At 46.0% G+C, this 21,527-nt stretch overlaps 1 protein-coding gene across 1 annotated transcript; it reads right to left on the minus strand.

The window, feature by feature from the left end:
* Window positions 1-1,845: 1,845 nt before the first annotated feature.
* LOC123031791 (gasdermin-D-like) lies at window positions 1,846-21,159 on the minus strand. The gene is given in 11 exon segments (XM_044447114.1): window positions 1,846-2,441; window positions 3,323-3,396; window positions 4,614-4,791; window positions 5,733-5,872; window positions 7,067-7,099; window positions 9,146-9,174; window positions 11,205-11,320; window positions 12,413-12,575; window positions 14,168-14,342; window positions 16,203-16,478; window positions 21,102-21,159. Coding segments are annotated over 10 exon segments (1,353 nt in total). The 5' UTR covers window positions 16,414-16,478; window positions 21,102-21,159; the 3' UTR covers window positions 1,846-2,207.
* Window positions 21,160-21,527: the final 368 nt, after the last annotated feature.

The following is a 21,527-nucleotide window of genomic DNA, read 5'->3' on the forward strand; positions in this document are numbered from 1 at the left end:
AGAAATTCCTTCTCAGTAGCCACAAGGAGGCAATCTTGGCATATGGTAAATAGATCTCCTCTGCCTCAGAACACCCTTAATGTGACAAAAGTTGGCAGCTTCTCAGAAGAAGGCATTTTACTTGCAATGATTACAGAGTGGGAAAGATACATTAATAAGTGTCTTACCTACACCTAATAAATGCTACATCCCACTCACACCCACCCTCCTTCCTTCCAGTTTGGGATGGTTAAATGCTTTGTGGAAATGGAGAGAAATAATGGAAGGAAGGGAGAAAACCAAACCCTCAGCTGATCTCTGTTTTTGCAGACAAGATGTGTGTAGTTTAAACAGAGCTAAGCAGACCAGCCACATAACCCAGTGGATGCATCATAGTGAGAAAGAGAGGTCAGTTAGTCTGCAGAAGCAGCTTGCTGCCTCCCCTCAGTGGTCCTGCAGGAGGGAGGGGTGCCTCTTTTCTTGCTGTATTCAGTCCCACCTGGATTAGAAGAACTGCCATTGTTGACCACAGACTGAATGGGAAGCACAGGTGGGTACAGCCAAGGCACACTGTCAGAGATAAAAGGCAGAGAATGCCTGTCACATTGACTTGGTAGACCTACCTTCCTCGGCCACCTGATCAAATATCCTCCTGGAGAGGATGTTTGATTACTTCTTTAAGCAAGTGCCTTGTCTGTGGCAGCTTTCAAGACAGCCCTGTGGTTCATTTTTCATATTCCTTGCCAACATTTTCTGCATGGAAAATTCATGTAGACCATATACTGCACAGTAGTGTGATTAATAAGCCACCTTCTGTGGTTAATGATGAGTACACTGCATATCTAGGTGTGCCAATCTGGTGACACAATCAACTGGAGGGCAGGAGCTGAGCTGAGGCCATTAGAAAGGATGCGGACTGGCTGATGGAGCAAGAGTGGTGACTCCCACAAGCAAAGCTGGTGCCCAGAAACAGGAGTTGGCAATGAATTAGAAGCATTACAGCTATCAGGACATTGTGCTGAAGGGATGGACTTCTGTTGGGACCTGGATTCTTCCTCTATTACCTATCAGAATTTGCTGGGGGGTCAGCATCCTAAGCAATAATAGGACCAATCAGAATTCTGAAGTTGGAAGGAAGGGAGAGAGCAAGCAAGTGAATGAACAGCCAAGAGAGCACACTGGGATCTGCCTGCGGAGGGTATGGTTTCAGAAGGGCACAAGTCTGGTTCCCAAAGCAGAAGCCAGCAGGCAGATGTGCCAAGGGCAGGCAGTAGCAGTCAGATGCCAAATGTAGCAGCTCTGAAGAGGAAGAACGGTGGAGAGTAGGTGCCGGGTCCAGCAAGATCTTTCCTTGAGGCACCAATTTTATCAGAATGAAGGAAGGGTCTCTGGGGATCAGGGGGAACTTGACAGTGCCAGGTAAAGCTGCTGATACTCTCAATAATAGAGGATTTCAGCTATCCTTAGCTTTGCGTGTTTGAGGGGTACGAATAGCTGTATTCTTAAAACAATTCTCTTGAAAAGGAACATTACACAATACAGACTAGAGCAGCCAAAGTCTTGACTATTTCTGCACCAGAGTGCAGGAAAATGAGTCCTTTTTCACTTTAGTGAACCATCATGATTACTTCTTTTTTACATCCATTCTTACAAGTCCAGGACATCTGGCAGCCAAGTTGTGCTGTGCACGTTTAAGCAGAATTCCCCATTGAGGTAGCCTCCATTTACACTTGGCCCATGGATGAACATCCCTCCTTCTAATGTTGGCCAAGAAGAAGAACTTTATCCAAACATGTTTTCAAGGATTTTGCATATGATTATTTTATTTATGTATTTACAATATTTATATACAACTAAACAGCCTAGAGCAGTGGAGATTCCAGAACAGTTAAGATTTTATCATCTGTCTTGGAATCTAGGCCAGGCATCTGGGTTACATGAATGCCAATTCACAAAGAAGTTGCAGAGGAGAAGAAACTACAAAAACTAGGAGGCAACCAAGATGGGAAGCACCTCCTAAGCAACTAAGTATCCACCATGTGATGCAAACCACTTCCTACTTCCCAAGTTCTGTTCCACCAATGGGGAAGCAGGAAGCATCAGCCTCTAAGCGACTGAATGGGCTTAAAAAGGTGAAAGCACTGTGCAGGTCATGACAACCTAGTCCATGTGCCAGCAGACACCTTGCAACAGGAAAAAGTGTCATCTGTTTGGAGTCTGTTTTATCTTCATCCACTTAGAACCCACAGGGCGTACAAGCTGGAATACAGAGCAGCCAGTCCTGAAAATGCATCCTTGTTCCAGAGGCAAGTGATGGAGTCTTTCCCAGTTTCTAAATCCAGTCCACAAGTTTGCAGAAGCTCTTTGGTTAGATCATCTTCTTCATCCGTTCGGGAATCAGATGGAATAGTGAAATGGCTACCTTCATCACCAGAAAGAATCCACTCCAAAATGCCATTCATCTTTTGATATAAAAAATGAAAATAGGAGGGAGGGAGAGGCTTTACACATACCATCCATTTTCTTTGGCATATGAACAATTCTAGCTAAGGCTGGGTATTCACAATCCCAGGGCCCTAGAGATGCTGAATTTCCATGGATTGCCTAAGGAAGCAGCCTTTACAGTGGGGACTGACTCATATAATGATGGAAAAGAATTTTTATGGGTTGCCTTGAAATAGGGAAAGCGGTGGGTGGGTGGTTAACCCTTTCTCTGGCCACTGCTTCTCCTTGCCAGAGCACACACACAATTCCAGCACTCCCACCCTCCACTTAGAGGCTTCTAACACATATATGCTGCTCCGTTCCCAGTGAATAACATTGACTAAGACATATTAAATAAAACCAACATGAGAACTAATCCAGGAAAGCCTGTCGGAAGAGATGCATTTTTAACTCCCTCTTCAAGCTGGAAATTTGGGAAATCAGATCCATCTCTCCTGGCAAACCATTCCTCAGCTTAGGGGCAATGCTGAAAATGTCTTCTGGGAAGGATCTGAATGATCTGAGACATTTTGGGGGCAGTGCTCTCTGGGTTTCTTTTCTTGACTTCTTACATTTCTATCCCAGCTTTCCTTGAAGGAACTCATGGAGGCACACCTCGAGTATGTCCCTTGGTCAATCTTTTATCCTCACCACAGCCTGATGAGGTTGGTTAAACTAAGAGAATGTGGTTGGCCCAAGGCCATCAAGAGTGGGGAGTTTCATGCTGGGACTCTGAAAAATCCTACGACCACCTGAATCTTATTGGGAGGCCCCAGGATTCTGCCCATAAGCAACAAGCATTCTGCTATAATGAATGCTTTCTACTCATACAGAAGACAGGATGCTGTAAGGGACTTACCATTTCTAACTGTTTGGCTATGTCTTTCTTCTCTAAGATTGCCTCCAACAGGGGCAGCATCTTGTAGTCCAGTTCTGTAAACACAATTCCCAAGAAAAGAGACATTTAGTCAACTGATAGCATACCTGGAGTGATCAGAGCTTTTTTACACAAGGCTGTCAATTGTCAGATCCCTGTGGTCCAAGCTCTGCACAAAGAGCTTATTTCCTGCTCCATAATCTTTAGGTGAAGCTGTGCAGAGCCATTCAAAAACACACATAGGAAAATGACAGGTCTTCCATTATCTCAAATAATAGCTTATTTTTTCCTGCTCCAAAAACCCAAAAGAATGTTCTTAAAAAATAGAAGTGAACCTGATGGATCAGGATATCACATAAAGCACTTAGAAACAACTCTAAGAGCACAATGAAAGCCTTGCATAGACCAGCTCTCAGGGACATCTGGCAATGTGATCCATCCAGTGTGGTTTTCTTCAAAGACAACATGGATAGAACCTTCATTGCACTTGGAACCTGGGAAAACGAATGTTCCAGTGAATGCCCAGATCAGTTGTTGGAGCTGCTGCTCAAGTTCATATATTCAGCTGGAGGCAGAACTCTAAACAGAACAACATCCATGCTGGAGAAACACCACAAGGCCTTCCAACACGCAGGTGTGAACTTGGCCTTCTGTGTGAGCTTCCGATTATGTGGCAGCCCAGTGCATGCAACCCCCACCCCTCCATGACACACACACCGTTTGGTGGGAGGATAACTTGCATGCGAGTGGTTTATATATGAGCTCACACTGGGGAAGCGCATGACTCACTGTGCCCTCCAGCATGTTCTGTCATCACTGGCCTTAGTACAGTGCACTAATTGGGCCTTATTGCTTTTTCTGCCTCAGTTTCTCCCATCTGCAAAATAGGAATAATACTATGTTACTTTGTACTGACAATGCATGAGCTAAAATACTATCAGGCATGTTATGTCCCAGAAGGTCCACCTAAATGATGGTTTAATGATTACCTCATTCACAGGTATTTCCAAGCGAAGATGCATTTAGGTGTTAGAAAGTGGTAACCAAGCAATCCCTCATCAATCCAGCTGTGGACATCCAGCCAGCTGCCCCATTGGCCTCTGTGATTGGATCAGCCACGACTACACTTTCTGCTCTGGTCCTGCACTTGCTTTGTGGCTGGAATTCTGCCATGCCTCCATTCCCCAGCTGTTTACCCTGAGTTTTTAGGCCTCCCTTGACTCTTCTCTCACAGTTGTTATGTCTTGTACACAACTGATAGGGCTTTCCTTACCTTCTAAAGAAGAGCAAAGGAAATACATTGATCCCCAAAGAGCTTGGTGTTCTTCTCTCCCAGTGACCTGGAAAATCCCTAAAAGGGACAGCAGCATCTCCACTAGAGGCTGGAATTCCTCATCCAGTGACTCCAACATGGACCTATCAATACTTTCGCCTGCCATGGAAAGCTCCAGCTGATGGGAAGAAAATTAGACCAGTCAATCAATAGGGCAAAATTGATACCTGCCATACATAGCGCAGCCCTCAGCGCCTATGTTTTTAATTATTTTGATTAATATTCTTAGATAATGTTTCTGCTAATAATCACTCAAGGGTTTCTAGGAACATAAACACCACGGCTAGATTCAGCTGGGAAAATATATGTTGGAGCAAGTTCAGAGCCTTGGGGCAGAGAGGAAGGAAGGAAGGAAAACAGGAAGATAGGAAGAGGTATACAGCTTTGGCCAGCATTGGCTTCCTGAAATAAGCATTCTAAATGCAATTAACTTGGATTCAGGGAAACTCAGGCTGATTCTGCACATGCAACAGAATGAACTTGTAGAGTACCAGGCTAGCAGAAAATGTGATTCCTTCACTTCTTGCAGGGGTGGGGGGATTGAATAGAAGAATGCTTCCATTTGTTTAAAAGACAAAGAAAAAAAGATGACTCTGAAAAATCAAAAACCCAGTCAGCACAAGAGGGAGATAGATCATCTAGAATTTGCTTTGCAGAATGTCCCAAATTTGTTTCCTGGCATTGCTAGTTTAAAAGACATATCAGATAGCAAGTGCTGGAGAAACCCTATCAGAACTTGGGAGACCTGGGCTAGGTAGTCTTTCTCACTCTCATGTGGCTTCTTATGTACTCACAGAGTTTTAATGGAGAGCATTCAAAAATGGTTCTGTCCCCTCAACCTACCCAGAGTCCACTATGGTGCCACCTTAGAATTCTCCCACTTCATTCCATTGCATGTGTAGATCCAGAAACGTGTAGATCTCCATGTATAGAGCCAGTAATTAAAGGGGTGATGGCACTAATGAACAAAAGGGGAAGGGGAGGTGGAGAAACAGAGGCTCAGGGACAATCAAAAAGCTTCAAGTACAAGGTGTTGAGCAGCTGAGAAAAGGGACATACCACCAACTGAACAGTGCAGACAACATCTCTGTCCTGCAGGACAACACCAAAGGGTTCTAGAAGATGCCTCTTCAAGGCCTGGCTCAGGTCCATCAGAGGATCATAGACTTTTTGAATGGCATCTTTCACTTGCTGGACAGCTAAAGGTTGTTGGCAAAGGTTATTAGCACCAGCATTTCTAGCACACTTTAAAAAATACACAGAGCGCATGGTCATCCTTGCCTCACCCACGCTGCTTGTTGAGCTGTGGGGGGACAGGGGACAGCAAGAAGTAGTGTACACGACACATCGCTTGCAGAATAGTATCTCTTCTGCCTGAGGGTGGAGGCCGCAGAAGGATCTGCCTTCCTCCCCTCCACACAGGAAAGCAGCATCCTTCTCCTTGACAAGCCAGCTTTTCCATTTGCAGGGAAGGGTTTTTCTTTTCTCTTGAACATGTCTAAATTGGGGTGGAAGGAATTCAAATAAGCCGCCCTCTGTGCTCTGTACAGTCCAGCTGCAGCGTGCCTGCAACCCATCCCTCTGCCGTCATTCAGCTTGCTTCAGAAAGCCGTATCACACTTTCTGTGATAACCAGCTTCAGATGCAAAGGAAGGAGCGTTGGTGAAAGCCTGGCATTGACATGCACGTGCTCCGCAAGGGCGAGGGCAGCTGCTTGCTGGGCTAAGCCCACAGACGGCAAGGGGAGCGTGGCAGCTCTGTGTGCGCCAAGGCCCTCTACTTGGGGCTCATCACTGCCTGGGATTACACAGGCTGAACTATGGGGAGCTTAGTGCGTAGAAGGTTCTGCATTGCAGGTGCGAAATGTTGTCTTGTGACTGAATGCCAGTAGGGCAATATGCCCCTAGTATAAATGGCCTTCTCAAAGCCTCTCGGTGATATGGGTGGCAGTGAGCTGCAGAAGGCCAAAACTAAATATGATGCAGGAGATCCACAAATAGTATTTCACAAATAGTATATAAAAATAGCCCAGAGTACGGTTTGAAGGCATGTAAAGCATCCACCATGTTGAAGCTAAGCAGGTCTGGGGCTGGCCTGAGCTTGGAGGGGAGACCACCGGGGAACCCTGAGTTCCACAATGGGAGAAAGGTGGGATATAAAGATAATACATCTTGCAATCAATCTTTCTTTCATCTACACACCCCAGAAACCCGGGTGATGCTTCCTAGCACTATCACCCCCACACACATACCCAGCCCTAAGGCATTATCCAAGCAGTCACACAGGAGGGACCTGTCACTGGACTGGCACTTCACCCCCAGGGAAAGATTTGTATGACTGAGGGAGACATTATCCAAGAATAAAATCAGGAGTGCCAATAGAGCTTCACTTGCCTGTGACTGAGTAGCCCAGATCATCCTGAAGTGCTAAAGGGAGAAGAGAAAAAGAAACATTAGCTTGAGATCAAGCTGAAGCAGGTGTTCCCTGTTTGAAAGAATGCGGGGAACACATATGCTTAGTACCCAGCAGTTACCACAAACCCCTTTATTTTGGCAGAATTGCAGTTGTTAAAAAATGGAGTTTTCCCCACGCAAGCACCCATCTTCAGAGGAGAGCCTATGATCCATTCTTGCCCAAAATTTGGAAATTTGACAGAGGCAGACAGTAGTAGTAGCAATGACGGTAGTAGTAAATTGTTGGTTAACAACACTGAGGCCAAAGTACCTAAGTGGTGGCTGCTATGCTTAGGGATGAGCAATGATGGGACTTCCGTTCCGCTGGGGCCTGACAAGGTTCTGCAGAGTTTCCATTCTGGTAAGCAGCAGTGGAGTGTAGCAGAGTTTTTTCCCGATTCCAAAAAAGTTTTGTTCCCTTTTTCCTGGATCCTGCCATTTACACAAATGATAATTTGGGCAAATAGGATTTTAAAGTTTCTTCTTGAGCGGCTCCTGAAATTTGCACAAATGGGTTCATGATCCCCCTCCGGTCATTTGCAAGTACTCAAGAGCACAGATTTGGCTCTCTGGTATATGTAGTTGTGCCCTGTCAATTTTCTTCGATGTTCCAGCTGTCAAAGGGAGCACCAAAGTGGAGTAAGCAGCATACAAGGAAGCTGACAAGGAGAGCTCACGTACAGTGCAAATTAGCTTATAAATAGTCTCGCCTTGAAAGTGTCCTTGTACGTTACTTAGTCCACTTGGGTGTTCTCATTAAAAGCTGAAATGCATCAGAAAATTGACAAGACCAACCCACACATACTGGACAGCAGAATTTGCTCTTTTGTGCACTTATGAAAGACCAGGGAAATATTGTGAGGTTAACACCAGTTCTTGGTGTTAAAGGCACCCATTATAGCTCTTGTCAAGTCTCCATGTCTGAAGCCCACTAACTTGTCTGAAGCATCCTGAAAAACCAAGCATGCAAGTCTATGGCCTCCCAGCATCACTCAAAATCATGCAATTCTTTGGAGCTTAAGTTCTGAGGTCCTGCAACCTCAGAGCTAGGACTTTGAATGCTGAGCCTGCACCATTTCCCCCCATTCACAGCCAGTGTGGAAAGAACTGCAAGGCTGCAACAGGGGCTTGGGGGTGGGAAGATGGACTGTGGAGCAGGAAGCGGGGGGAGGCAGATGCCTGCTGGTTCCCATCAGTGGTCCAGCCTCTTTCCCTCCCCACCTGGCACGTTATCTAGATGTCTGCAAATGGCTGTCTAGATGGCACACCCATGAAGAATGGAAGAAACAGTCACTGCTGTCTCTTGTTCCAGGAATGGAGCACATGTAAGCCTCCAGTTTCAGAGATGTGTGTCTATCGAGGCCACGGAGCATAGGCTGCATCCTAAGACAGTCTCACAGTCTAGAACCAACTTCCCCAGATCTTGAAATACAGGCCTCAGCACATGAAAGCTAATGCCGAAATACAGCTATTAGTCTTTGGGGTGCCACAAGGCTTCCTGCTGTTATTACTGCAGCAGCTCAACACTTTTATCCTTGTTGGAAGTAATGTCACCCATGATACCTTGACACCTTCACCCTTCCCTTCTGCCCACCTCCTTGGTGTCTCTCCTGTTGTTGAAATTTGGATTTTAAGAACCAGTGTAGTGTAATGGTCAGACTGGGACTTGAGAGAGCAGGGTTCTAGTTCCCATTTAGCAGTGAAGTTGGCTTAGTGCTTTGGGGCCAGTTGCTGACTCTCAACCCCATCTACCGTACAGGGCTGTTGTGAGGATAAAACAGAGAGGAGGATAATGAATTCTGCCTTGTGCTCCTTGCCAGAGCAAAAAATGAAAAGTATAAATCAAATGCAATAATAATAACCATCATCATCATTGCCACCACCATCACCACCACCACCATCATCATCTCAGGGCAAAGTCCTGTCTTTTTTTCTTTTTGCCTTTCATTATCCTATCGAGTACTATGTTTTCTGTGTATATTCTGTGCAAATTAGAACAAGCTATAATGTTAATCCTGCCATCATAACTGAGCAGAGGATCCAGTTTTCTTTCAAAGCTTGGGCAGAGAAAAGCTGAAGAGGAAACAAGAAGCAAAGAGGAAAGAAAGCTGGGACTGCATGTCTTTTAAACAGAGAAGAGGACTTAGGGCTGGGGTAACTGGGGTTTGGAGCACTTAGCTGCAGCCAAGGGGCTGCAGAGGTCACTGTGTGGCACAGTTCCACATACAGTTTGGGTGGTTTTCTCATGTCACCGATCCATCCCCGCCCACTTCATGCACTTCAGGTGATTGCTTTCAGATTGTCGGGTTTTGTTTGGAGTGAGGGATTATCTACAGGAGGGATTTAACTCATTGTTCTCTGAAGTGTCTTTTCTAGTTTTCATTGCAGGAGGAAAAACACATCTTTTTCAAGGTTTTCCTTTCCTTTCCTTTCCTTTCCTTTCCTTTCCTTTCCTTTCCTTTCCTTTCTACAAGTGTCTGCAGTATTGAAGAACTGTAGTTCTACAAGAGGCTTGTGTTCTCATTTGAATTTTAATAGCTGACTTTGCTCGCTCTAAAAAAAAGCTGTGAAAATGGCAGAAAAGCACCAGAGGCCCTGGAGAAAGGCTCTCTTGTGAAAAGGACCCATAAACGTCCATGAGTGAGGGAAGACAATGGATCGCATAGAGAAGCCTATGATCATTCCATTTTGTGCCCTCACCTTCCAGGAAAGCCTTGTGGTGGGAAATAGGCAAATAAATGCTTTGAATGCTTAGAAATAAAATGCTGGAGAAAATGCAGCAACTAGTGCATTGTTACGCACTAGTGGGCATACAGAGTAACTGAAAATACCCTCCATGTATCAAGTCAGGCAGTCATTCCACCTGTTCTGCCTGGTGGATCACCATATTTTTTGAAGCCCTGCCAGTTGAGATCCTTTGACTGGGGCTAATCATCACAGCAGGACTTTGGGGCAGATGTTCAGGGTTCCACGCAGCAGAAGGAACAGGAGGGCTCTGAACATGGCAGGACTGGCTTACTACATTTTGAAGTAATACAGACTATGCCCCACCCCAATATGTAAGCTGGTCTTGAGCTAGTTTCCTCAAGGCAGCCTGCCCCAACCTGGTGGTCTTCAGAGGCTTTTGGACTACATCTCCCAGAATTCCCATCCAGCAAAGCCATTGACTGGGAATTCTGGGTGCTGCAGTCTAAACATGCCTGGAAGTCACAAGGTTGGGAAGGGTGCCTTAAGGGATTGTTTGGAGGGTCCATAAGCCTCAAATGTTTCTTGCTGCTAAATGCACCCCAGTGCAAAGTCAGAGTGTAATATTTTTAAAAAGTGAAGTATTGGTGCTTAAGTCTGCCTGAAGATCTTTCCTCGGATGTCAAATGCACACAAAGGATGGCAAAATATGTACACAGACATTCTGCTTTTGATGGCATTGCATGACCCAGGGTTGGAGACTAGCATTCCCAAGTAGCTACTGGTGATAAGTCCTGGCTTAAATCAAATGCCGTCGATGTTTGACCAGCAAAGACCACACAGACAAAGAAAGTTCTTTGTATCAGTTGGGAGAGGTTTAGGGCTTTCTTACAGAAGGCATTTATTATGCAGTCATGATCTCTCACTCATGGAGACTTGTGGGACCTTTAGGATACTGGTACCCCACAGAAGCGCTGTCATGCTTTCCAGCTATTTTTGCTGCTCTTTTATTTTAGAGCAAGAAAAGTGTAGCATTAGAATTCAAACCAGAACAAGCTGGAAAAAATTGAAAGCCTTGTATAAATTCACTATTCTGCAGCACCATTTTGCGGTTGGTTAATGGACTATATAGAAAGGCAAAGAAAGACAAACTTTAGGGAAAAACAGGTGGAAATGACACTTTTCTCCTGAAATGAAAATGGAAGAAGCCTCAATAAGCTGCCAGCTTAAACTCTTCACACAGAGAAACTGTCCCAGACATTAGGGAGAGAAGCTTAATCACGTTTCTGTTTTCAACTATAGCATCTGTGTCCAATCTCTGGGTGCTTGGAACTGTCCCCTAGGAATTCCTGCATCCCTTGTGAAAGCTGCAACCATTCCAATGTGCACACACAACTGTTTTCACTCACCCTGGTCTTTCTCTTCGGTCGGCAGCTTCTCAACTGCATAAGCAATCACGGTGCCTTCAGGAACCAGCATGGACTTCTTTCTCACTCTCATGTTCAGGCCCTGCAGATAGGAGCAGAGACTGTAAAAGGTTCTGCCCTCCAGGAGTGGGCAGTCTTAAATCTTGCTAGATCTTCCCCAAATACATCGCTCCTAATCTCCAAAGCAACCAAACGGACCCCACTTCCCACTGAGCAGTTCGTTGTGCCCTCTTCCTGCTGAAGAGTCAGCCCTGCTCCTCTTCCTTCTGCCTTTATCATGCTTACTTTGCAGTAAACAGGCTGTTCATTTGTGCAGTTTGTTGGTTGGATGTAATTGCTTTTTGCAGCACCTGCCTTTCCAAAATGCCTCCTTCCTGCACATCCACTTTCTGCTGCATACTGTGACATTTACATACCACCCAACCGTTGAAGCTCTGCTTTAAAAATCCCCATGTCTTTGCTTTAGCTTATTTCTCCTTCCTTTGTAACTGGCAGGGATGCTCCACTGTGCTATTCCTCACTTAGGGGAACAATTCTAGGGTTGCCACAGGATAGCTCAGATCCCCCTCTCTATGTTCCAAGTTTATGTTCCAGGCTGAGTTCCAGAGAAGGGAATTGGAGAACTGACCACATCTGCCTGCTGCACCTGGCAAGGTTCTTTCTGGCTGCAGAGGTCAGGAGCTCAGCCCGAAAGTGGGCGAAATGTGGAGTTTTGTGGGCAGAGAGGGAGGAGAGCAAAGTGGCAGGGTATGAGCTATCCCTTTCCAAAAAGCCTGTCTAGCCAAAACTGCTAGGAGGGAGGACAGGAACACGAGAATCGCTCCCACCACTCCTCCTGCCTTGCATAAGATGCTTGTAAGTCTCAGAGCCTGGTGTGTACAATCACTGGGAGAGCAACCCTCAATGCATCATCTCAATGGTTGTGCTCCAAAGTTGGTTTCCCTCTAGCTGCAGAGCAAAGGGTGCCTTGCCCCGGCCCAAGGATCAGGCAGAGGCTGTCCCCTGCCATGTGCCACGAGTAGCCCATGGAACAAGCCTGCCAAGGGAACAGCTCTGCAAAGGTTCTGGCATGGCATAAATATGCCACTTTAGTTAGCTGATTAATTCATTATCCTTTTGAGCAAGAGGAGGAGAGAGAGGAGAAAAGGGGCCAAGCCAAAGGCCATAAACAAACCTTTATCTTAAATATCGATGAGACAGAAACCTGTCCTTTGCCTCCTAGCTGGACAGTCTCTTCGATCAGAAGCGACTTCGTTATCTTAAAAACTTCAGTCACGACATACAAAGGGAGCTTAGGGCTGACATGTGGAGGAATGCTGAGGGGCATCTCATTCGTCCTAAAAACGATACAGAGGAGTGTCACACGGCTGCAGTCCTACGGCCCCTGGAGAACGTCTGAAGGGCAACAGGCTAGTTTGGCCCTTGACCCAGGAGAGCTGCTGAAGCTCTCCCTGGGAAGTCCAGGGTCTGTGCTCCAGTGCTCCCTGTGCTAGGCCACTCAGGCACGCACCACGAAAGGTCCCAAGGGGCAGAGGGTCCTCCCAGGCTGGTGGACCCATGAGGCAAAGGTGGAGCTATGCCCACCTACCCACCCATTCCACATACAGAAGCTGATCGCACTTCAACATGGGTGACAAGGCAGCTTCCTCCACTCCCCCTGAGGGCAGCAGACTAGCTGAGGGGAGTGGGTGACTGTGGGGCACACACGGCTCCCTCCTCCAGCACCCCATCGCTGCTGCTGCTGCTGCTGCTCCCCTCCTAGCAACTGAAAGCAGACGGTGATGGTGAGCCTTCAGAAGCCACGCAGGCAAGGAGGAAAGCTGGGAGCCGGAAAGCTGGAGTTGGGAGAGGCAGATGTCTCAGTTTCCCTCCTTTGATGAGAGCCGGCGAGCAAAAGGTGAGGCAGCAGGCAGAACACAGACTAGTCTGGAGGAGGCCTGCTTCGCTTTTCTGGGCTTTGTCTATCCTCTAGTGGACACTGTTGGAAGTGGAGGAATGCTTTCCCCAAGGGAACATCTGATATTCGTTTGCAGCTTCTGGAAGGCTCGCCAGGCAAAGGCTGCCCCAATGGGAGCTAGGACGACCAAGCAGACCTCGACAGTCGGCTGCCCTCTGAAGAAGCAGCAGGCTCTTATTGACAGGACCAGCTGTACCACAAGACAGAGCGAAGCGGCTGCTTCAGGCAGCTGATTGTGGGTGTCCTGAGAAGGCAGCAAATTCTTAGTTATCTTACTAGCAATAATTGCAAACTTTTTACTGTTAGGAAGGGGGAGAAGTGCTTGGGATTTTCTGCCACAGGTGTCAAAATGACTTGAGCAAGCTTAGGCGTGGGATGTTGTGACGGGAGGGAGCTGTGGCTCAAGCCTTCTGGACAGCAAGAAGGCTTGAGCCAGCTTTGCTGGCTCATGCCCCTGGCTCTCCCTGTGCCCTCCGCCTGGAGGGAACCTGGTGCAATAATGGTGGGCAAACGTCCCTTAAAGGCAATATGTGCACCTGGTCCAAGTTTCCCCTTCAGGACACAGCAGAAGATACGTTGGTGGATGAAATGGCACGGTCCTCTCCCATTAATGGACAATGGGGACTATGAACCAGGGTGTTCTCCTGTACACACTCCAGTGATATGAATGGGAGCCTTATGAGCCTTCCGGAGCTCCTGTTCATTTCCCTGCAACTTGCAAACAGAACTTGTATATGACACCATCTCAGTAAAAAACAGTTGGCCCATCCCACGCTCCAGCTTTGAATAGCACCCAAAATCTGCTGCCTCCTTTTGCCGTGTGGTATGGTAGACGTGGGACTAGGAAACACCAAGATACATACATTTGCATAAATCAAAGGAAACACCACGTTGCCTTTAAGTTATGCAAAAGATCCAGCCAGCCTGACTAGCTGCCGTCCTTCCTTCTCTTTGCAGCAAAGCCATGCTCACCACAGGTCTCTTGTGTCCACGTAGGTCTTCTTCACATATAACGGAGAGGCAGACAAGCAACCACCAGCCAAGCCACCAATGTCCACTTCTGTAGACTTTACTGTAAGGGCCATGCTCGCTCCAGATTTGTGGCTTGTATTTGTGGAAAACAGGAGTGGTTCTGAGTGTTTCAGCTCTGGAACAATTCACAGCAAAAGAAAAATCATTATTATTGTTGTTGTTACATTATCTGTATATCTCAGCTTTTTTCTTCCTCAAAGGCAGCTTGCATAGGCAGCCTCTCTGGTTAGGCTGAGAGTCCATGACTGGTTCCAGTGAGCTCCATGGCCAAGGGCAGGCTTGAACCTGGAGCTCATGGGTCCCCAGTCCATCACTCTTGCCACCACTCCAAGCTGGCTAATGCTCAAAGCACATTGGACTAGTCCAGACATCATGACCAAACCTACTGGGACCTCAGGTTTATGCAATCTTTCCTCTGCACTTTGATTCTTCCTCCTTGGTGCAAGATAAGCCCAATTATCATGATTTCTGAATCAGGCAAAATATGGTTCTTACAAACGAGTTGTCCGCAAACCAGGAATGGAATCCTCAATTTGTACTGGATCTAAGAAACCACAGCATGGCCAAAGCAACCAATCTATAGCTTGGTCAAAATATTCAAACCTCTTAATTCTATTCTGCTGGACTTTCCCCCTGAATTTCCGATGCCAATTTTGTTAGGTGGCTGTGGGTCTAATATTATGCCAATATGAAAGATTCTCAGTGCTCACTCTCTTCATGCCACTCAAGGTCTGATTGACCACCAGAAGCCCCTTTCTTGGTCCATACAGAGCTCTTCTTAGTCCCTACAGGACTCTTCATTCATGCCCAAATTGACCTCTGCCTGGTCTGACTTCCTTCCCAGATCCAGCCAGCCATCCATTTTCTCCTGATGCTAATGCGTCAGACCCAGAGCCAGCCGAGGTATCTCACCTGAGACCAGAAAAGCCCAAAGACATGGTTGCATAACCCACCCTAGCAGTAAGTAGGAAAGCAGTCTGGTTCTTGATGAGGATGCTGGTGACGATGATAAATTTGCTGCCTTTTCATGACTCTCACAATCAACTACCCAAGGCACCTGCCTTCCTTTGCCTACTTGCAAGGCCAGCTCTGTCCTTCCCTTGCCTACTCATGGCAGAAACAGTTGGTCTGGCTTATGGGGCTTCTCTACATAAGGCATGGATTGTGCATTTAGAACCCTCCAGAGCTTCTCCCAAGTTTTTCAGACAATGTAGTGGCTTTATTTTTGTTTTGACTGAGAAAAGTCTGGTATGTCCCTGGATGGTGGTCTTCATTGCTACAAAGGCCTCCTGTATTTTCTCAAATCTGCTCTATAGAACAGCGCCACCTCATTTATTTATTATGTATTTATTATATTTGTATACTGTCCCACAGCCCATAGGGCTGTCTGAGCAGTTTCCAGAATAAGCATGTATAACATGAATAAAATACTGTTGTTAATTATAAAGCCATATTTGCATGCTAACTCTTTCTTCAAGGATTTCTACACAAGGCCAAACCACTTTTGTTTATTATTAAACTGCATCCATGTCTACATTTCCTCTTTTATTTTTTATTTCCTGGGGGGAAAGGATTCTCTGCGAATAATAAAGGGTCTATACCTCCCTCTTATTGCTCAACAACAACAATAATAGTAGTAGTAGTAGTAGTAGTAGTAATAATAGGTTATATTCTGCATAAAGGAACATATAGAAAAGCAGAGTGAAAAATCCCTGGGATATGTAAAACCACATTCTTCCTTTACAAAGAAACAGGGGGGAAAAGACTCAGTAAAGTGCCAGGTTACACTTCATGTAGAGAAGCCCTTCGCTTTCTTTCTGGATATCATTCCTGGCTTGCCCCTAATAGCTGTTGAAAAGGAAAAGTTCTCCTTTCTCCTTTGATAGACCTGGGACAATGTGGAATCTCATTTGGCCACAGGGCTCCTGCATTGCTGGAGAAACTGGATGTCTATGAAATAATCTGAACTACATACCTATTTCCATTGCTGCTCCATCCTGGAGTACATCTGCCAGCTTGAAGGAGGTTGGAGAATACCTCGGGGTACGCCAAGGCAACTTGGATTGCTCTTTCGTCACCAGAGAGAGAGGCTGGAAGCTTTCACTGTGCCTTAGGCTAGTCATTGGAATCAGCTTCTGGTCCGAGTCCAGTTCTTGAATAAGCTGCTTGGCTAGCCTCTTAAACATGTTCCCCCACTGACTGATAAATAAGACAGAAACAAAACGGGATCTGCAAGAAGACAGCTCGCAACCTGTAGGAAGGAATGGGGCTGGAGTTATTTTCTATAGCTCTGAAGCCCAACATGTTCCTTAGAACTGAGAAGCACGAGGAATGCGTGCATCTCATTGGCAGCATGAAAAGAAAATAAAAGCCCACCTGGATCATGGCAAAGCTATCCCCTAGTAAAATGCAGTAAAATGTCATCCCCCCCACCCCTCCCACCCCCAAAATAAGCTTGGGACTATGGAAAACATTTGCAGTAACTTCAGCCAGGACATTCTCAGGACATCCACCACCCCAAGTTGCTGTGTGACTAGTGCCAGCTTCTGGCACCTTCGAATAGGTGCTGGGGCCCCTGGTGCTGATGCCTGCCCTGGTCCACCTGTCTGCCAATTCTCATGGCTGCTGGCTGATCTGGTGAGGAAAGTTGGTTCAGATGCGATTTCCTATTTAAAAGCTCCCACCGTGCCCAGCATCCTGGGAAATACCTTACTGGTTGCAGACTGTGGCTCCCGCACCAAACTCCCTGCCAGTGGTAAAGCCCACTGATGTGTGTGAGAGTGTGTGGCAGCTGATGGAGCGGGGGCATCAGTTAGTGCTTTGCCTGGGGATTCTCACATCTCAGGCTGGTCTCAAGTGGCACATTCCCAGGGCGAAGCCACACCAGCTTTCCTCAGCCTGGTTAGGGTGGATAAGAGTTATAGTCCAACACATCAGCCTGAGAACTGATGTTCAATTGAACTGGTTAAACAATCCTTACCTCTTCCAGAAAATGTAATTCAAAAGGAGCACTTCATTCATTCATTCATTCATTCATTCATTCATTCATTCATTCATTTTTGCATGTATAAGCTACCAAATAGTTCAGATAGACTTCAATTAAACACCTGCAGCCCCTGCAGCCCCTTTACAAGGAAACTATCCATGCAATGTCATAACTTTTGGATTCCGGAGTGAATTTCCCAGAGCGCTCAAGTTTTGTTGACAGTCCTGAAATTGCTGTCATAAGTAACTGTCAGAGGTTGCTTGTGCAGTTTGGAAATGTTGGGTCTTCCAACTCTTTGGGGAAGAAAAAAAACAACATTTGTCCCATTGATGGAGGAGGAGAGGCATGAAACGTGCAGCATAAACCATCTCCCAACATGAATAAGCCATGGGGACATTCCAAAGACTTCCGGAGTCTGGCGCAATGGAGAGGGCTTCCCTTTCATTTTAGTAGAAGCCAACCACTTCCTCTCTTGGGCCTGCTGAGGGGAAAACGTGTTCATGTTTAGCTGTCCTTTTAGGAGCTGTTGTCCTGCTTGCAATGAAGTGATCCTGGAATTTCTCTTTACTTGGTGGGGAAGGAGGTAACAAGGGCTTTTGTTTGGAGAGTGAGGAAGGAAGGGAGACACGTGGTGACAGGACAAGAAGGAGAAGTCAGATGCAAAGGAGAGTTGGGGAAAGATGAGAGAAAGCTCGTGAGGGAAGAGAGAGGAATGGCAACAAAATTAAGGTGAGTCCTTCCTATGTTGCTGGTTGCAGCTGAAAGCTAAGTGCCCACTCCGCCATAAAGCTCACTGGGTGACTTTGGGCCAGTCACGGATATTTAGCCTAAGCTACCTCGCAGGGTTGTTGTGAGGATAAAATGGAGCTATGTGAGGTGCCTTGAGTTCCTCACAAGAGGAAAAAAGGTGGGATATAAAGGCAATGTGATAATGATAATATAATCAAAAGGTGTGTCAGAAGGAAAGCAAAAATGGGGGAAGGCATGTAAGCCACATGTAAGCCAGGCTTGTAAAGGATTTTCTTATAAGAGACATTTATTGTGCTGTTAATCATTACTTTCAGTTTTGCGGCAGCATTATGATCTGAGCTCTATGCAAAGAGATCTTTTCCTGCTTTTCTGCTGCACAACCTTCAGAATAGCATCAGTACTTCAGAAGACAGAGAACTGTTTTCCTCCTTGTTGTTTAATAACTCATTTCCCCTCTTCTTATGCTAAAAGAGAAATTATTAAAGGAATTTCTGTGTCCTAGAGATCAAGTGGATCGAGGGAGTGCCCTGAAAAATCCAGAAACAAATTTGGAAGATCTCAACATTGTTTAATGAATCTGTAAACAACTGTGACCAAGGAATCACAAATGCACAGTGAATGCCTTCTGTGGCAAAGCCCAAGACTCCAGCCTAAGAGCCGGCCCTACCATTGGGCAAAGCAAGGCAGGGGCCTGAAACGGTGGCTGGGGGCATTTGTGCAGCGGCCATTCGCCTGAGCTCCTGGCCATTTTCTCTTGTCTGAGGACAGAGCGTGCTCAACTTCAGCTCCGTTGGCTTCTGTACATGGAATGAGGGGCAGGGCACTTGTCCTATTTAGGGATTGCAAGGCTCATCAAAATACTAATAAGGTTGCCAGGCTTTTTCTCCAGAATGGCTTGCTTGCCTCTCACAGCCCATTGTAGAAATGTGCCGCCAAGTTGTCTCCAACTTATGGCAACCCTCTGAATGTCCAATCCAAAATGTCCAGTCCACGAGAGCCCTGTTCTACTTTTGTAAATTCAGGGCTGTGGCTTACTTTATAGAGTCAGTCCGTGTCATATTTGGTCCTCCTTTTCTTCTTCCCCCGATTTTCCCTAGCACGATTGTCTTCTCCAGGGAGTTCTGCCTTCTCATGATGTGGCCAAAGTATGACAGCCTCAGTTTTGTCATTCCTTGTCCATTCCAAGGAAGGCTTGATTTGATCCAGGAGCCATTTGTACATCTCTCAGTTAATCCAGAGAATTCTCAAAGCTCTTCTCCAGCACCATGTTTCAGACATATCTGTTCCCTTCTGGTCAGCTTTCTTCACTGGCCAGCTTTCATACCCATACAGAAATTCAAGAGGTATGAAGTAAATCCATATTTACAGGGAAGCCACCGTTGGAAGAGTCTTGCGGTGCTGAGTCTTTGCCTGTCACGCAGCTCTCTGGCAGATGGAAGAGGTCCACCAAGGGGTCAGGAAATATGTATGTGAGTGGGAGGAGCAGGAAGGAAAGGATTCCTAATCTCAAGGTTTCCATAAGAAAAGCCATGTTGAATAAGTGCAGGGGTCCACCTCACGCAGCATTCTGTTCCCACAGTGGCCAACCAGTTGCTCACAGCATCCCATGAACAGGCCATGAGTGTAATAGCACCCTCCCATCTATGATCCTCAGCGACTGGTGAACAGAAGTGGACTGCCTCTGATACTGCAGGCAACATACGGCCATCGGGACTAGTGGCCATTCATGGTCTTTGTCTCCATGCCCTTGTTCCAAGCCCCTTCTAAAGCCATCCAAATTCATGGCTATCACTAAATCTGCTGGAAGTGAATTCCATAGTTCCAACTTGCAACCTTAAAAAAAAACCAGCTTCACTGAAAATGAATGACAGTAACTGCATTCCTGCCAGAGTTCCATAAAAACTGAAAGTTGTGTTAGTTTATATGGGGAAACAAGGTTAGCAGGAGAAAACACCAGGATGAAATGCACAGTTATGGACATTTTCAAAAAGTTTGTTCACATTGAGAAGGAATAGCCTGGGAATGAGTTCTGAATGGCTCTTGTTACATTTATTCAATGCCAATCCTCTCCCCAACCCACCCACCCGATGTAAATGGACCACTGCTGCAGGATTTCAATAGCTTTGTAAGCTTTCAAGTCTTCTCCTGAAATCTGAGAAATGGGGGCCACCAGAGATGCAGAATTAGTTTAGAAGTACAAGCCCCCCTCTTGATAGGGCACATTGCAATGCCTATGAGATGAGCACAAAAATGCAGCTTCTCGTCTTCACCTCCACGAGAAGTATGAGTTAAGAGTATGCTCCTACCGATGAAGTCAGAGCCACTAACAACAAATTAACATTTTAGAAGAGCAACAAGAACCATTAATCATTTATATGTTCTGGGCAAAAGCAGTGCTTCTGGGAGGGGGTTAAAGGCCCCCTTTCAATGCATCTGTTTTAGGGCTGCATTAGCTCATTCCCCTCTCCACAACTGCTCTGGTGCCATTTTTAAGGACTTCTTTCTTCTTCTTGATGTAATCCCCCAGATCACGTAACGAATATGAAGACATCGCATCAGTATGTGATGAATGAGGACTACTGAGGGGCAGCGAAGCCAGCTCAGTGTCAGGATAATGCTTCCTGCGCTGTCCAGGACTCTGCACTGTCTAATGAGCAGGCAAGATGTCTGCCTCCTTTAGACGTTGCCCTCTAAAGACACTTGGGAGGATGAGCTTTTTGTGGCTTTTTGCGGTCACTCACAAGCATTGCTGAAAGCGCTCCCTGTTGCAGCCGAGCCCTAACTGTGGGAGAGGCATTTACCCCACTGCCCCTGCTAAGTTCTCTACTGCCTCTAACAAACTGTTTTTGCAAAGTTTGTTGCGTATACAAAGCTGTGCTGACCTTTAGGCTATGTTTTTTAAATATTTTAACTGTGCTAGAAATGCAGAATGCCAGCAGTATGCAGAAACTTGCAAAACCTATTGGTTCAGATATAACATTAAAAGAAAAGAATGTCTATGATCTCAAACAACAATGATAAAATTGTACCACTCCACACATTCTTTAAAAAAATCCAAAACTAAACCTGCAACTACAGGAACTGGAAGGAGTAGGGAAAATTACCTTGGTATCTTTCCAAAAGTAAGCATTGACTTACCTGAATTCTGAAGCCTTCAGGTGTTTTCTGAAAATGTAAAACTTCTTTCGTTGACAAGAATAACTCTGAATGCAGGACTCTCCACAACAGAAGATAAGCCTGTCAGATTCAAGCTTAAATAAGTTGTGAAATGAAATACTGGACTCTTTTTTGCCAATAAAGGGAAGTTAATGTTGCAGAAATTCCAGGGTTCCGTCCGTCCCACCCTTTCCCCATGACTCATATATGGACAAGTAAGCTTTGCTCATCCAAAGGTGAGGGGGTTCAAGACCCAAGCTTGCCTTAAAGCAGGCTCTTTGACCTTAAAATCACCCTCCCTGACAATAATCCAGATCAGTGAAGCAGAATGTAGACATTTATTCAGGAAATAAAACACTGTGCATATGCTTAGGGAAAATTATTTCGGTTGCTCCAGGGTCGAACATT

Source organism: Varanus komodoensis, unplaced genomic scaffold (assembly GCF_004798865.1).
Source record: "Varanus komodoensis strain SLA01 unplaced genomic scaffold, ASM479886v1 scaffold50, whole genome shotgun sequence".
Lineage (NCBI taxonomy): Eukaryota > Metazoa > Chordata > Lepidosauria > Squamata > Varanidae > Varanus > Varanus komodoensis.